The sequence below is a fragment of the Quercus robur genome, chromosome 10, assembly GCF_932294415.1.
Source record: "Quercus robur chromosome 10, dhQueRobu3.1, whole genome shotgun sequence".
Classification (NCBI taxonomy): Eukaryota; Viridiplantae; Streptophyta; class Magnoliopsida; order Fagales; family Fagaceae; genus Quercus; species Quercus robur.
This window is the reverse complement of record NC_065543.1, coordinates 51,465,921-51,482,458: the sequence shown is the minus strand read 5'-3', so window position 1 is coordinate 51,482,458 and position 16,538 is coordinate 51,465,921. Positions and strand designations below refer to the sequence as shown.

Sequence of the window (16,538 nt, the reverse complement as noted above, 5' to 3'; positions counted from 1 at the left end):
TTAATAACCATAATTATCAAACTTTAAATTTAGAAGAAGAAAAAAAATCTTATTTTGTTAAAACTTTTCCATGTATTATATAGGTTATCAACTAATATACACATATTTGAGGCACAAGAGACCTTTTTATAAGCTTTGCTATTATTGCATTTATTTTAGGAAATCCTTCAACCACAAAGCAGAATGTTTGGGAATGCGCTTCAAGTTGTACTTGAAATCAATGTAGTAAAGCCCGTATCTCACACTGTAGCCCTCCCCCCATTCAAAGTCATCGAATATAGTCCAATGGAAGTATCCTTTAACATTCACACCATTCCTGTAAAAATGACAGTGTGAAATCAAGCAAATTGATGTTTGTATGAAGCAAACATAAAAGCATAATTATGTCAATAAACCTGATAATACATATCACATCCAATTCCAGCTAAAGAGAATAAAGAAATGCATTCTTTTGTTTGCTGTTGTTGTTGGTTTTTTTTTTTCTTTTCTTAATTCTATGGAACTAATCATTCATTTCATTGAAGATTTTGATTAAGAGTGTGAAAAGAGAGCAAAATAAAATTGATCCATGTGTGTATAACTGTACAACACAAGATATTTATAGGAAAGCAACCTTGGAATAACTTTATTTTATCTGTAGCATGATTAGCTTACTTGTGTTGCATGTAAAGTCAGATTACTTGTTCTACAAGTTTAGACTTAGGCATAGTCCTAATAGGTCTAACAAAAATTGTACTAAAACATCAACACAAGCACAAAGGATATTCTGGTTCTTAGTGTTGCAAATTAACTAAGGCTAATGACTTACTGCATTGCAGCATGGATCTTATGAAGATGTTGGATAGTATTGTTGATTCGATGTGGATCCTTTAGTGCTTCAGTAAGTTCAAGGCTATCGTCCCTTTTTTCAGGAATTCCTATAATGAAAAATCAACAAGATATTATTAATATCACAATGAGTATATATATATATATATATATATATATATAGGGGTAAACACATGCAACAAGCTATAACCATTTTCAGTAATGTATATTGTGGGCTTTCGGTACTTATGATTCACAAACTCCAAAAGTTTCTGCAGCCCTATCGGATAAAGGTAAATATAAGAGCTTTCAGTTGCCTGCAATTCAAGAAATTTATACATTATTAGCAAATATATGCAATTCAAGATGGATATTAAACAATGATTGACAGATTAAGCCTACTTTTGTTCAATTAATGATGACCTATAAATGTTAATTCTTTGTGACACTATCTCAGAGGAATGTTTCAAATAATGATTTTCTTACCCTAGGACCAATAGGAACTCCATCTTTATAAGCTGCAGCAACCACAAAACGAGCAAGATCACCATTAAGTAGTCTTCTTAACATAATAGTATTATTAAGTTTACATGTGGTAGTCTATAAGTTTACCTGTGGTATTTGTTAAGTAGTCAGTACTGTATTCGGGTGTTGCATGTAGATCTGGTAGGAGGTTTTTAGCATACCTTGAAGTATAATAATTGATGCCAATAAAATCAAAAGACCCCTTGATCATTTTTTTCTCTTTTTTTGTGAAAGTGGGTAGCCTGTCCTTCACCAAACGTCTCATGATTCTTGGGTAATGACCAAACGCTAATGGTTTCAAGAACCTAATGATAAGAAACATTACGATCAAATTTCTTTCTGATTTAGTGTTACACAAGAACAATCTCTTAATCACTACATATCTTAAAGTCTGCAAGACAAATCATAGTTATATGTGACAATAACTTCTAAAATGGAAGTGTAAATAGCCTACTTCTCAATGAATAGTGGAACATGATTCTCTCCATTTCACTGGGAATGCAGAGAGTCAATTTCATGCTTAAGGTTTTGTTTCTTGGATCTAACGGTGAACAAAGCATCATAACATTTAAAATTTTAAATAACGTGACATTGGATTCATCTTTAGATTTGTAGAATTTAATATGAACTATTAAATGGTTTCATTCAACTTAGTTTATTAAGTTTTGAGCCTTTTCCAAGGAGAATCCATTTCCTGCCCTTTTAAGTATTTGATTAGTCACCTATAAATTTGAGCCATTTCATGCATGTATTGACTGCCATAACAATGTTAAAAGTAACAAAACTCTGTACATAAATATGTGATTGTGCCTGAGGTGCTTTACTAACCATCCTAAATTGAAGTCAAGAGCTCTTTTTGCTGCAGCTTTATCCTCTGATGATTTTGAATATGGCTCAAAATATTGTCCCACAAGACTAATTCCAATTTGTCCTCCTTGTGTTTCCTGGAATGTATCAGTTAACAAAACACCTAATAAAGATAGTCTTAAAAGTGAAAATCAATAGATCAAATCATTACAATATTAAGTCATGGAGAATGGAGGACTGTTTCTCACCTGGAACTTGTTTTTGTAGAGCCTAGCAGCTGCAGTATGGGCAAGGAGAAGGTTATGGGCCACAATGTAAGGTTCTGTAGATGAATTACCGGCTGGACATGGACCAGGTGGCCCTGGTAGAGAGCACCTGCCTGGTGCAGCAAGCCCAAGATCATACCCAAAATAAGAGATAATATATGGCTCATTGATTGTAATCCAATGTTTGACCCTATCTCCAAATTCTTTGTAGCAAATTTCACTATAGGCCTTGAAGTCATCACTGGTGAAAAAGAAAAAAAGAAAAAAAAAAAAGTGGAAACATAATTAATAGTCAATCACATTGATAAATCCATAATTCTTCTAGTAGAGATATGTAAACGAAAAAAAGGTGCTTACATGATTGAGCGGCTTAAGAAGCCTCCATACTTCTCTTGCAGGGCTTGTGGCGAATCAAAGTGAAATATAGTCACAAAAGGTGTAATGCCTACATTAGAACATAGATTGTAAGAACATGTCAGTTTTTTGGAAAATTTTTGAGTGAAATTCCCTGTAATTTAAATACTAATGGCTTCTTACCATTTAGTAGCAATTCATTGATCAGGTTGTTGTAGTGATCAATACCCTCTTGGTTTATTCCACCACTCAAAGACCCATCTACAAGAAAATTTTAAAGTAGAGTGGTTAAACGAAAATGTCAGGCTGCAGTGGTAAATAAACTTAATCAACTTAGCACTATATGTATTTAAAGGCTTTCATGGTTTATTAGCCCTTGAGTTTTGAATAGGCAAGCAAAAGAGCCTCAAGATCAAGCAGGTTTATTAACCTAACATACGTTCCCTTTAAATTTTAGTCTTAGAAACTGCATCTAAGTCTAGCAGGATTCATTCTCAAAAAAAAAAAAAAAGTCTAGCAGGATTTTACGACATTTTCACAGATACAAACTCAATTTTAAACCATATAATACAACCATAAAATTATTTTTAGAACATGCAGTACTTTTATATAAAAATGAAAAGAGAAAAAAAAAAAAAAAAAGTTCTTGAAGAACAAAAATTTAGATACAGAACTTACTAGGCAAAATTCTGGTCCAGGAGATGGAAAATCTATAAGAATGCACTCTAAGGTCCTTCAAAAACTTCACATCTTCCTATAATCCAGCATTATTCCATAAAGATATATGCCAGTTAGTTTCATTTCTTGAGCAAATAACACTCTCAAGATTATTGTCTCTTGGTAAGAGGTCTTGAGAACTTTGTTTACTCACCTTGTATCGCTTATATGAATCAATTGCTGTATCCAAATTTCCGCCACCATCAATTTTTCCTGAAATGTAAAAGAATATCATTACCAGTTGTTAGACTTTCCTACATGATTACGCATAATTATAAAAAGAATGCATATGTTAGTCATACATGATGAAGAAAGCATAATCAGGGTTGTTCGAACCTGGGAAATCTTTAGCAAACTCATCCCATATGCTTGGTCCCCTTCCTCCTTCTTTGGCTGATCCTTCAATCTACACCAGATACAATAACACGTAGTCATTGATATTAAAAAACATGACCATTGATAATCTTAGAGGATCTAGTGTCATATATCATGACAAGTATAAATGTACCTGCGCAGCAGCAGTGGCAACTCCAAACACAAAATCATTTGGGAAGTCAGCTTTCTTAATAAACAGTTCATTAGCATCCCTTAAATCAGGCCTGCCTGTCACATTTATTACAACAATCATTATTCAGTTTGATGAACTTAAAATGAAAATAATTTGAAATAATATGAAATGTTCACAAATCACAATGCAGGGATCCAAGAAGAACATATCAAAGTCACTTGAATTGAAAACTTTCTACAAACAATCAAGAGCTGAATCAAATCAATCTTAAGATTCCAAGCACATCTAATCTGTGCTGCATTAATGGCCTAGTTAAGATCATATTATAATATGAACTGAAGTTCATCAATGGTTCAGATTTTTTTAGGCAGAACCATTGCCATTGCCAGAGAGCAGAAGCCATGATTTGCTTAAGCGTTCCTCTAATTATCAATGCTCAGAAATTTGGTTAATGAGCTGACTTTGATTTATTTACATCTAGTTTAAAATTGGAAGCACATATATTCTAGTGTGCCTTGGGATTGAAGCTGCATATATAATCTCATGGTACTCAAAATGATCACCAAGAAAATTTTATTAGAGCTGGAAATAAGTACTCAAAAAGTACAAATATATGCTTAAAAAAAAGAAAAAAGAAGAAGAAGAATTTGTTACTAATTTCAACTACGTAAATCATAATCTTTTTACTATGAAAACAATTATCTTTCTTGAAAAAAAGATAAAGATGACAAACCATGAACATGTGCAGACAAGAAGACAAGCAAAACGACTGTAGAGATTCCAACAAGGCTCTCTAATAGCCTAAATGATAATGATGAAGTCACCATGGCTTCTAAGCAAACTCTAGAATTCAGCACTCTTTTCGTTTGTATTTGTAGCTCTTGGTTTCATAGGGTGGAATGGAAACTGTTGCTGGTTCATTTAACAACCTGTTTTTTTTTTTTTGGTAACCTCTTCAGAACAAGGACAGCAAAAATTGAACAGTAACTATTCCCTTTTTTTCGGGTAATCACAGCCTAGCTAACCTCTCTATACGTACTATATTTTGACAAAAATTTCAGTGCAAATTAATGCTAGAAAGCAACAATGCTAGAAAATAGTAGTAATATCTAGTTTTAAATTATGTGACATTGTATAGTTTTAAATTTACAAAAAGCTAAAATGGGTTGTATATGTGTTTAAAAACAAATGAAAAAAATCCTAATACATGTGTCACGTAGCAGGCAGGATAACCCCAAGGGGTTACAGGTTTTTTTTTTTCCCTGCCAATTGGGGCCCTCCCTTCACCACCCCCATGGGGATGGTCTACATGATCAAAAGATTTCTTTTCTTTGGTTCTACATTCTTATCCCGAAATAATGAATTAGGTTTCCATCCCCTAAACGAGTTAGGCCACCGTCTATCTAATTAAGGCCCTCAAATAAAAGAAGGCTCTAAAATTTTAACTAGTAAGCTTATTTCTTTATCTATAATAAGAGTATTAATTAAGTTCAATTATTAGTCAATAGGAAAAAAAAAATTATCAAGGAAAAAACAGGAAAAAATATTAAGTAAAACTTGAAAAAAAAAAAAAATATATATATATATATATATTTTGGGTGGCTGGACTTGGACTGTACTTCTCCATCGCTTTAAAAAATATCAGATCTGTGTTAAGCATCAGACATCCTTTGTTTCTATCCATTTATTATGTTTTTAAGCCGTTGCTTTTCTTAGATCAGTGTTTGGTTCATTGACTCATTAAATGAGGTCTGGACCATATTCAATTTCTACCATTCATTTATATATTTTTCAATGTGGAATGTGCGGCTTGAAAAATTGGGGTATGATTGTACGATTGCAACAGTCCATTGTCAAGTTTCGGATGAATGTACTGTTAAATTTTTTTCACCCTTTTTAGGTAGGTGAAAGTGACAAAGTAGAACAATTAAAAGAACAGAGCTCAATTGGTATTTTTGGTTATTTTCAAAGGAGACATCCAGATACAAATCCTCTTATCCCAACTATAAGAGAACAGTGTATGTATATATAATATACTACTTTTTTTTTTTTTTATGAGAAATATATAATATGCTAATTGGTTTGTGGCTTTACAAAGCCACGTACACTGTCCCTTTAAAAAAAATGATATCTAATTAATTTCTTTGTGATATATATATACACACACTAGTTGTTAAAAAAAAAATCATGAAAAATAAAACATCTAATAAATATATAATTAAGTATTAGTATATAAATTTATAATCAAAAAATTATTTTGAGAAATCAATAATTTCATTAATTGTTTTTAGTATTTGGTTGCTTTACCCAACAGATAATGTTTCTTTTAGTTATATTGTGTTTCTTTATCCAATTCACTAAGTAATGTAATATATACGTTTTTGTTTGTGCAAGTTGATCAGATCATACTAGCCTCATCACACGTGCTTCGCACGTGCAATAAGGCCTTACTCAAAAAAACAAAAGAAAATAAAATAACCTGCCACCGTAATAAAGGAAGCAAGAAGTTCCCTAATACATCAAAGTATATTTATATTTTTTTATTTTTGATCTGGACACATCAAAGTCAAAAGGACTTCTAACTTTTTGGCTTGTCTCAAATTTTCACTTTCACAGCAGTTCTACCTTTTATTTTTTATTTAATTTATTTACATTATAAGAAACACAATAATTTTCACAATAATTGGGTTAGTAAATTATTACTTATTTTTATTTGGACCCATCTTTGACATTCTTATTTATTTACTAATTAACAATTAACCACTTAACAATTATGAAAAATTTTGTGACTCTAGAATTATTGAAATTTGTTCATATCTCTCACTATTTTAATGAGTGGATCCCATATTTTACTCATAATAATAAAAAAGTATAAAACTACTTAATGTTCATACCACTAAAACTCCAAAGACATCACTATTTTTTTCCTTCTATCTCTAGGCGTTTTTACAATTTCAAACTCTAGGTTTTTGCCCCCCCCCCCCCCCCTAATTAAAATCTTAGCTCTGCCACTAACTTGATTCATGCCCAAACTAAAATTTTCCACCTTAAACTGATTAGGTTAATTGCTAATATTAAGTACTTGGCAACCTTCTTAAGGCTACAGCTCACAAAAATGGACTACTAATCCACTATCTTTGAGGAAGTGATAAAGATAAATGGTTTTATCTCATTTAGCATTGTGCAAAAGCTACAATTATATCCTTGTATTTAATTATGGCTGGATGCATGGACATGGATATGGACATAGACACGGGTACAAGTACGGGTATGATACGGTGACACAAGCAATTTTTGAAAAATTATAACACAATAGGATAAATAGGACATCGTTACAACACATATATGACGCAAATACGATAACACTCCAAATAAAGTGTCCATACAACCAAGATTACGAGTGCTTTTGTTTGAAGACCATATATCAACAAGGACTTCACAGAGCTTCCTTGGAATCTGTGTCATTACTTTGCTTACTTGCTTAGCTATAGAGAACCATGGTTTGTGCTCTTCATCCCTATTAATAGGTTTTGAGCAGCGGAAAAAGTGTTTTACTACTCCTTTTGGTTATCTTATACAGGATGCTCTGTTTCTAGCTACTGAATCAATGGCTCCAGTTTTCACATGTAAGAAGACCAGGTAATGTAGCAACTCATTACTTAGCTAGACGGCGAAATTTCATCCTGAGTTTATAGCTTAGATTGAGGACTTCCCTGTTGATAGTGAACATGGAAGTTTGCCATGATTAATAAAATCTGCAATGTCTTTTTTCTTTAGAGAAAAAAAAAAAAATTTACATTTATTATTTCCTATATTTTTCTCAACAAATCTTCCATCTCTCTTTAAATTTTTTGATAAATTACTTTTTAGATCTTAAAATTTTGGGTATGTTTCATTTAAACCTTGAAATTTCAAAATGTTAAGTTTTAAAAAAAAATTCTCAAAAAAAAAAAAAAAAAAAAAAACTTAAAGTTTTTAAAGATGTCTCATTTAAGGACAAAACTTAGGTACGGTACCTTAGGTACTATTCCTTAAATTCCTCTCTTAAAATTCAGTTATGTGGCTACTTAACTAAAAAATACATTTCCATCTTATGAGAAAAAATCCACATGACAGAATCTTAAAAAGAGAACCTAAGGAATAGCATCTAAGTACTGTACCTAAGTCTTGCTCTTCATTTAAACCTTTAATCACTATTTTTTTTTTTGTTAACACCATTAAACATGACATGGCTGGTTAGTTTAAGTGAAACTTATTTCAAATTTTGAATTTTAAATGAAAATTACCAAAACTCTAAGGTTCAAATAAAACTATTTGAAACTATAGGGTCAAATGAAGCATTTTAAAAACATTGACATTTAAATGAAACAATTTTAAAGTTTAAGGTTTAAATAAAACATACTCAAAACTATAAGGTTTAAAAAGTAAGTTAAGACTTAAGCCTAATATTTTTCTTCATTTACCTTTCGGTTTTCTCAATTTAATGCTGAATAATGACATTTTAATTTTTTTTTTTTTTCATTTTCCTTATTACTCCTACATTTGTTGTTTCCTTCTCCTTGCAAAATTTTTGGTTTTTTTTTTTTTTTTTGGACAAATGAGAGCATCTAGACCTCTTCGGGTATCTGAATCTCTCAAGTGAATGCAATTCCCATGTCCCATAGACACCAGGTTATTAAATGGAAAAATCCCATGAACCATGGTGATCGTTTGACTTTTTGTTTCTTTTGAAACCCCTCATTCACATTCTAATATACTACCATAAAATTTTCTGGTCCGCCTTATGTTTCAGTTTTTGGTGATTCGGTTTGAGTATCCAGATCTTCTAGAAAACACAACATTCTGAAATCATAAATAGTACACGTGATGGTGCAAACAGGGTTACAGGGGATCCAAGAAGATTAGAGAAAGGTCATTTCTTTTATCAGGTATGTAAGATGTGGGTTGTTCAATTATGCAAAAATATATGGTGGTCATTTTTTTTTCCTAATTTCTCTAACTTGGAAGCAATGGATCTCAAAAAAAGAAAAAACCATCACTATAATGTCTTCTTCATTTGTTCATTCCTAACTTGAATACTTATAACATTCTTTACCACTTCAATCCGTAATTTTTTTTTTTTTATAGTAAAATTTGTAATAACTTTAACATTTTCGCTTCTGATGAAATGATAGTTCTTTATTATCAGACCAAAATATTAATCAATTTTTGATGTAAATAAGGACTAAACCTTAAATCTCTTATTCAATTATCAGAGACTTCACCGCTAACTAGAACCCATAATACAATTTAGATTTAAATGTAGCACATATATATATATATATATATAAAGGAATTGTAGCATGTTTAAGTTTCTAATTTTAATCCATTTGTTGCTTTTTAGGCATTGAAGGTGGATATCTGATCAAGAAAATCAGGTTAGAAAGTTTTCACACAATTCACTTTCCAAACTGAGATTTGATATAAAAGAAAATTTTGTTTGTTTGTTTTTAAATGTAACTTAAAGTTCTTTTGCTGGTTTTGCATCAGGCCCAAATGGTAATCTAAACTTTGCTAGCCCATTAGCATCCTTCATTCCTTTGTCTACCATGTGTTGCCTCCGGGTTTTGTTTCCCTTGGAACATGAGCATAGAGTCATAGACATTTTTTTTTCCTTGGTTCGTTTCTTCATCCATATAAATAATACTTTCACATAGAATATTATAAAATAAATTATATGAACAATATGACAAGAATGAATTGAACTTGGAATATGCTAGTTTCAAAAAAAAAAAAAAAAAAAAACTTGGAATATGCTAAAATTACTTTTTGCTTTATTATCAAAGGTTTATAAATTGACATGGTAATAAATATGATTAATACACTTCAACAACACAATATATATATATATATATATTTTTTTTTTTTGTGATTGGTAACTGACACATCAGCTTATATAATAAAATTTATGATATATCCAAGCTTGCTGCATTCATAGGCAACTCAATGCAAGAAAATTGGGGTGCAATCAACCAATATTTAAGCTTTCAATAATTATTTCCTACACTGAATATATACATCATTTATCTCACAACATATAGACTCTATAACTATGTAAGAGAGATGATGCATATATATAAATATATATCCAATGCACAAGATACATTTTCCTAGGCTTTAGTGTTGTTGCATTAAAGGATGAAATCCTTGTACCACAAAGCTGACTGTTTGGGAATGCGCTTCAAGTTGTCCTTGAAATCAATGTAGTAAAGCCCAAATCTCAAATGGTAGCCGTCCCCCCATTCAAAGTCATCAAATAGAGACCAGTAGAAGTATCCTTTAACATTCACACCATTCCTGCAAAAATGAAAATTTTTGATATAAAACAAATAGATGTTTGTACAAAGCGAGCATAGAAGCATAATTATGTCAATAAACTTGATAATAAATATCGCATCCAATTCCAACGAAAAAGAACAAAGAAATGCATTCTTTTGTTTGTTTGTTTATTGTTTTTTCTTATTCTATGGAACTAAACATTCATCTTATTGAAGATTTTGATTAAGAGGTGCAAAGAGAGCAAAATTAAATTGATGCATATGTGTAAAACTGTACAACACATGGTATTTATAGGAAAACAACCCTGGACCAACTTTATTTTATCTATAGTCAGATTAGGTTACTTGTGTTGCCTGTGTAGTTAGATTACTTGTTCTACGAGTTAAGACTTAGGCTTAGTCCTAATGGGTCTAACAAAAAGTATACTAAAACATCAACGCAAGCACACAGGATATTGAGTTTCTTATTGTTGCAAATTAACTAAGGTTAATGACTTACTGCATTGCAGCATGGATCTTATGAAGATGTTGGAGAATATTGTTGATTCGATATGGATCCTTTAGTGCTTCAGTAACTTCAAGGCTATCGTCCCTTTTTTCAGTAATTCCTATACAGAAAAATCAACAAGATATTATTAATATCACAAGGAGTATATAAATATATATTGGGGAAAACACATGAAACAAGCTACAACCATTTTCAGTAATGTATATTGTGGGACTTTGGTACTCAAGATTCATAAACTCCAAAAGTTTCTGTAGCCCTATCGGATAAATGTAAATAAAAGAGTTTCCAGGTGCCTGCAATTCAAGAAATTTAAGCATTATTAGCAAATACATGCAATTCAAGATGGAAATTAACAATGATTGACAGATTGGGCCTAGTTTTGTTCAATTAATGATGACCTATAAACTGTTAATTCTTTGTGACACTATCTCAGAGGAATGTTTCAAATAATGATTTTCTTACCAAAGGACCAATAGGAACTCCATCTTTATAAGCTGCAACAACCACAAAATGAGCAAGATCACCATTGAGTAGTCTTCTTAACATCATAGTATTATTAAGTTTACATGTGGTAGTGTATAAGTTTACCTGTGGTATTTGTTAAGTAGTCAGTACTGTATTCAGGTGTTGCATGTGGATCTGGTTGGAGGTTTTTAGCATATCTTGAAGTATAATAATTGATGCCAATAAAATCAAAAGACCCCTTAACCATTTTTTCCTCTTCTTCTGTGAAAGTGGGCAGCCTGTCCTTCACCAGGCTTCTCATGATGCTTGGGTAATGACCAAACACTAATGGTTCCATGAACCTAATGATAAGAAACATTACAATCAACTTTCTTTTCGATTTAGTGTTACACAGGAAAAATCGCTAAATCACTACATATCTTAAACTCTGCAAGACATAAATCATAGTTTTATGTTATATTAACTTCTAATGGAATTGTAAATTGCCTACTTCTCAATGAATAGTGGAACATGCTCCTCTCCATTCCACTGGTAATGCAGAGAGTCAATTTCGTGCTTAAGGTTTTATTTCTTGGATCTGATGGTGAACAAAGAGTCATACCATTTAAAATTTTAAATAACGTGACATTTTATTCATCTTTGGATTTGTAGAATTTAATATGAACTATAAAATGGATTCATGGACTCATTTGAAGTAGTTTATTAGGTTTTGATCCCCTTCCAAGGAGGATCCATTTCCTACCCTTTTCAGTATTTGATAGGTCAATTAAGTTGAGCCATTTCATGCATGTATTGAATGCCATAACAATGTTAAAGTAATAAAACTCTGTACGGATTGTGCCTGAGGTGCTTTACTAACCATCCTAAATTGAAATCAAGAGCTCTTTTTGCTGCAGCTTTATCCTCTGATGATTCTGAATAAGGCTCAAAATATTGTCCCACAAGACTAATTCCAATTTGTCCTCCTTGTGTTTCCTGAAATGTAACAGTTAACAAAACACCTAATAAAGATAGTCTTAAAAGAGAAAATAAATAGATCAAATCATTACAATATATATATATATATATATATTTTTTTTTGAGAAATAATTACAACATGCTGCTAACCCCGCAGCTCGAACCCTTTCCCCCCTAAACCTCCAAGCACTTTGTACATGGGGAGGTGCCAATTCAGCTACAAGGCTTTTGACCATTACAATATTAAGTCATGGAGAATGTGTCTCACCTGGAACTTGTTTTTGTAGAGCCTAGCAGCTGCAGTATGGGCAAGGAGAAGGTTATGCGCTACAATGTAAGGTTCTGTAGATGAATTACCGGCTGGACATGGACCAGGTGGCCCTGGTAGAGAGCACCTGCCTGGTGCAGCAAGCCCAAGATCATACCCAAAATAAGAGATAATATATGGCTCATTGATTGTAATCCAATGTTTGACCCTATCTCCAAATTCTTTGTAACAAATTTCACTATAGGCCTTGAAGTCATCACTGGTGAAAAAGAAAAAAAGAAAAAAAAAAGTGGAAACATAATTAATAGTCAATCACATTGATAAATCCATATTCTTCTAGTAGAGATATGTAAACGAAAAAAAGGTGCTTACATGATTGAGCGGCTTAAGAAGCCTCCATACTTCTCTTGCAGGGCTTGTGGTGAATCAAAGTGAAATATAGTCACAAAAGGTATAATGCCTACATTAGAACATAGATCGTAAGAACAACATGTCAGTTTTCTGGAAAATTTTTGAGTTCCCTGTAATTTAAATACTAATGGCTTCTTACTATTTAGTAGCAATTCATTGATCAGGTTGTTGTAGTGATCAATACCCTCTTGGTTTATTCCACCACTCAAAGACCCATCTACAAGAAAATTTTAAAGTAGAATGGTTAAACAAAAATGTCAGGCTGCAGTGGTAAATAAACTTAATCAACTTAGCACTATATGTATTTAAAGGCTTTCATGATTTATTAGCCCTTGAGTTTTGAATAGGCAAGCAAAAGAGCCTCAAGATCAAGCAGGTTTATTAACCTAACATACATTCCCTTTAAATTTTAGTCATAGAAACCGCATCCAAGTCTAGCAGGATTCATTCTCAAAAAAAAAAAAAAAAAGAGTCAAGCAGGATTTGACGGCATTTTCACAGAAACAGACTCAATTTTAAACCATATAATACAACCATAAAATAATTTTTAGAACATGCAGTACTTTTTTATAAAAATGAAAAGAGAAAAAAAAAAAAAAGTTCTTGAAGAACAAAAATTTAGATATAGAACTTACTAGGCAAAATTCTGGTCCAGGAGATGGAAAATCTGTAAGAATGCACTCCAAGGTCCTTCAAAAACTTCACATCTTCCTATAATCCAGCATTATTCCATAAAGATATATGCCAGTTAGTTTCATTTCTTGAGCAAATAACACTCAAGATTATTGTCTCTTGGTAAGAGGTCTTGAGAACTTTGTTTACTCACCTTGTATCGCTTATATGAATCAATTGATGTATCCAAATCTCCACCACCATCAATTTTTCCTGAAATGTAAAAGAATATCATTACCAGTTGTTAGACTTTGCTACATGATTATGCATAATTATAAAAAGAATGCATATGTTAGTCATACATGATGAAGAAAGCATAATCAAGGTTGTTCGAACCTGGGAAATCTCTAGCAAACTCATCCCATATGCTTGGTCCCCTTCCTCCTTCTTTGGCTGATCCTTCAATCTACACCAGAAACAATAACATGTAGTCATTGATATTAACAAACATGACCATTGATAATCTTAGAGGATCTAGTGTCATATGTCATCACAAGTATAAATGTACCTGCGCAGCAGCAGTGGAGACTCCAAACACAAAATCATTTGGGAAGTCAGCTTTCTTAATAAACAGTTCATTAGCATCCCTTAAATCAGGCCGGGCTGTCACATTTATTACAACAATCATTATTCTGTTTGATGAACTTAAAATGAAAATAAGTTGAAATAATATGAAATGTTCACAAATCACAATGCAGGGTTCCAATAAGAACATATCAAAGTCAATTGAATTGAAAACTTTCTACAAACAATCAAGAGCTGAATCAAATCAATCTTAAGATTCCAAGCACATCTAATATGTGCTGCATTAATGACCTAGTTAAGATCATATTATAATATGAACTGAAGTTCATCAATGGTTCAGATTTTTTTAGGCAGAACCATTGCCATTGCCAGAGAGCAGAAGCCATGAGCTGCATAAACGTTTCTCTAATTATCAATGATCAGAAATTTGGTCAGTGAGCTGACTTTGATTTTTGTACATCTTGTTAAAATAAGCAGCACATAGTGTAGTGCGCTTTGGGATTGAAGCTGCATATATAATCTCATGGTACTCAAAATGATCACCTAGAAAATTTTATTAGAGCTGGAAATAAGGACTCAAAAAGTACAAATATATACTTAAAAAAAAGAAGAAGAAGAATTTGTTACTTACAAAGTAATTTCAAGTACGTAAATCATAAGTTTTTTTACTATGAAAACAATTATCTTTCTTGAAAAAAAGATGAAGATGACAAACCATGAACATGTGCAGACAAGAAGGCAAGCAAAGCGACTATAGAGATTCCAACAAGGCTCTCTAATAGCCTAAATGATAATGATGAAGTCACCATGGCTTCTAAGCAAAATCTAGAATTCAGCACTCTTTTCGTTTGTATTTGTAGCTCTTGGTTTCATAGGGTGGAATGGAAACTGTTGCTGGTTCATTTAACAACCTGTTTTTTTTTTTTTTTGGTAACCTCTTCAGAACAAGGACAGCAAAAATTGAACAGTAACTAATCCCTTTTTTTCGGGTAATCACAGCTTAGCTAACCTCTCTATACGTACTATATTTTGACAAAAATTTCAGTGCAAATTAATGCTAGAAAGCAACAATGCTAGAAAGCAAGGTGCACTTCGTCTATCTTTCCTTCTAATAATAAATAGTAGTAATATCTAGTTTTAAATTATGTGACATTGTATAGTTTTAAATTTACAAAAAGCTAAAATGGGCTGTATATATGTTTAAAAACAAATGAAGAAGATCCTAATGCATGTGTCACATAGCCAGCAAGATCACCCCAAGGGGTTGTGGTTTTTTTTTTTCTTTTTTTTTTTTCTCTACCAATTGAACAGTAACTGTACGTTTTTAGACCCCTTAAAACACAATTGGATTAACCTAGTTAATTAGCCAAGTTATTACTTAGTCCAAATTCCAGATCTAGGTTATCACAATCAAACAATCATATCATGCATCACAGCGGAAATATAAATAACACAATGATATGATGACCCAGGAAACCAAACCGATAAAAACCTGGAGAAGATTTAACCTAACTATCCACAAGGTAAACCTGAATACACTATGAAAGAATCGAAGTTTTACAATAGTAACTTAGACCATTGACATCCTATTGCTACCCACGAGTAGAAACTTACTAACACAACCACGTGCAAGCTCTGAGACCACGGACTCCTTCTTTCTTGGATTCTCCAGCAAGTACAAGCACACCCGCTTGTGTTTCTTTAAGCTTTTATTGCAGTAACTGAATGATCATCAAGCTCTCAATCAAATCTCCTTCTTGATAATCTTAAGCATGTGTGAAGGCAACCACCTCTAGATCTCACAAGAGATTCACACACACAGCAAATAGAGCAACAGAAAAACGTGGCTAGGGTTTCCCTTTTATACTTAGGGCAAAACATAAAATCCAACACATTTTAATAGACTAGGGCTGAGTTGGAAAAATCTGCAGAAAAAACATTATGCCCGAGATTCGATCGATCGAGCCAGACCGAAATGCACTAATACTTCTGCAACAGCTCGATTCCAACTTTACATAAAAGACACAACTTTGAGCAAGTCTAAACAAGACTAACAATCTGTTTTGATCATGGTTTGCCAACAATACACATTAGAGTTCTAAATACATTAGTTTCTAAGTCTTTAGAACCTAACAGTAACTAATCCCTTCTTTTCGAGTAATCACAGCTTAGCTAACCTCTCTATACGTACTATGTTTTGACAAAAATTTCATTGCAAATTAATGCTAGAAAACAAGGTGCACTTCGTCTATCTTTCCTTCTAATAATGAAGAGTAGTAATATCTAGTTTTAAATTATGTGACATTGTATGGTTTTAAATTTACAAAAAGCTAAAATGGGTTGTATATATGTTTAAAAACAAATGAAGAAAATCCTAATGCATGTGTCACATAGCCAGCAGGATCACCCCAAAGGGTTGTGGTCCTCTTTT

General features: G+C 32.2%; 2 protein-coding genes and 1 long non-coding RNA gene across 4 annotated transcripts; 1 reads left to right on the top strand and 2 right to left on the bottom strand.

The window, feature by feature from the left end:
- Positions 1-4,939, bottom strand: LOC126702899 (beta-glucosidase 24-like). The gene is made up of 14 exons (XM_050401756.1): positions 4,718-4,939; positions 3,985-4,079; positions 3,813-3,882; positions 3,631-3,689; positions 3,438-3,513; positions 2,943-3,020; positions 2,763-2,850; positions 2,388-2,646; positions 2,161-2,276; positions 1,420-1,637; positions 1,294-1,325; positions 1,019-1,124; positions 809-917; positions 1-316 (listed from the first exon to the last, which is right to left on the bottom strand). Exons 1-14 carry the CDS (start codon positions 4,809-4,811, stop codon positions 151-153), a joined length of 1,566 nt encoding a protein of 521 aa, XP_050257713.1. The 5' UTR covers positions 4,812-4,939; the 3' UTR covers positions 1-150.
- Positions 4,940-6,970: 2,031 nt separating this feature from the next.
- Positions 6,971-12,600, top strand: LOC126702901 (uncharacterized). 2 transcript variants are annotated; one of them, XR_007647877.1, is made up of 4 exons: positions 6,971-7,623; positions 8,777-8,912; positions 9,368-9,401; positions 12,519-12,600. It is a non-coding gene; the product is annotated as an uncharacterized LOC126702901 (long non-coding RNA). The 2 variants fall into 2 exon arrangements; XR_007647878.1 differs by lacking the exon at positions 12,519-12,600 and adding an exon at positions 10,811-11,148.
- LOC126702900 (beta-glucosidase 24-like) lies at positions 9,945-15,089 on the bottom strand. The gene is made up of 14 exons (XM_050401757.1): positions 14,823-15,089; positions 14,091-14,185; positions 13,919-13,988; positions 13,737-13,795; positions 13,546-13,621; positions 13,050-13,127; positions 12,872-12,959; positions 12,500-12,758; positions 12,134-12,249; positions 11,398-11,615; positions 11,272-11,303; positions 10,997-11,102; positions 10,801-10,909; positions 9,945-10,320 (listed from the first exon to the last, which is right to left on the bottom strand). The coding sequence occupies exons 1-14, from the start codon at positions 14,914-14,916 to the stop codon at positions 10,155-10,157; spliced, it is 1,566 nt and encodes a 521-aa protein (XP_050257714.1). The 5' UTR covers positions 14,917-15,089; the 3' UTR covers positions 9,945-10,154.
- Between the last annotated feature and the right edge of the window lie 1,449 nt (positions 15,090-16,538).

Excerpts from the sequence above, each read along its gene's own strand:
- LOC126702900 (XM_050401757.1), bottom strand. The coding sequence starts at position 14,916 with ATGGTGACTTCATCATTATCATTTAGGCTATTAGAGAGCCTTGTTGGA. Across the intron at positions 12,759-12,871 it reads TTCTTAAGCCGCTCAATCAT|TGATGACTTCAAGGCCTATA; the intron begins GTAAGCACCTTT and ends CTTTTTCACCAG. Across the intron at positions 11,304-11,397 it reads CTACTTAACAAATACCACAG|CTTATAAAGATGGAGTTCCT; the intron begins GTAAACTTATAC and ends TGGTTGTTGCAG.
- LOC126702899 (XM_050401756.1), bottom strand. The coding sequence starts at position 4,811 with ATGGTGACTTCATCATTATCATTTAGGCTATTAGAGAGCCTTGTTGGA. Across the intron at positions 3,021-3,437 it reads CTGGACCAGAATTTTGCCTA|ATGGGTCTTTGAGTGGTGGA; the intron begins GTAAGTTCTGTA and ends ATTTTCTTGTAG. Across the intron at positions 2,647-2,762 it reads TTCTTAAGCCGCTCAATCAT|TGATGACTTCAAGGCCTATA; the intron begins GTAAGCACCTTT and ends CTTTTTCACCAG.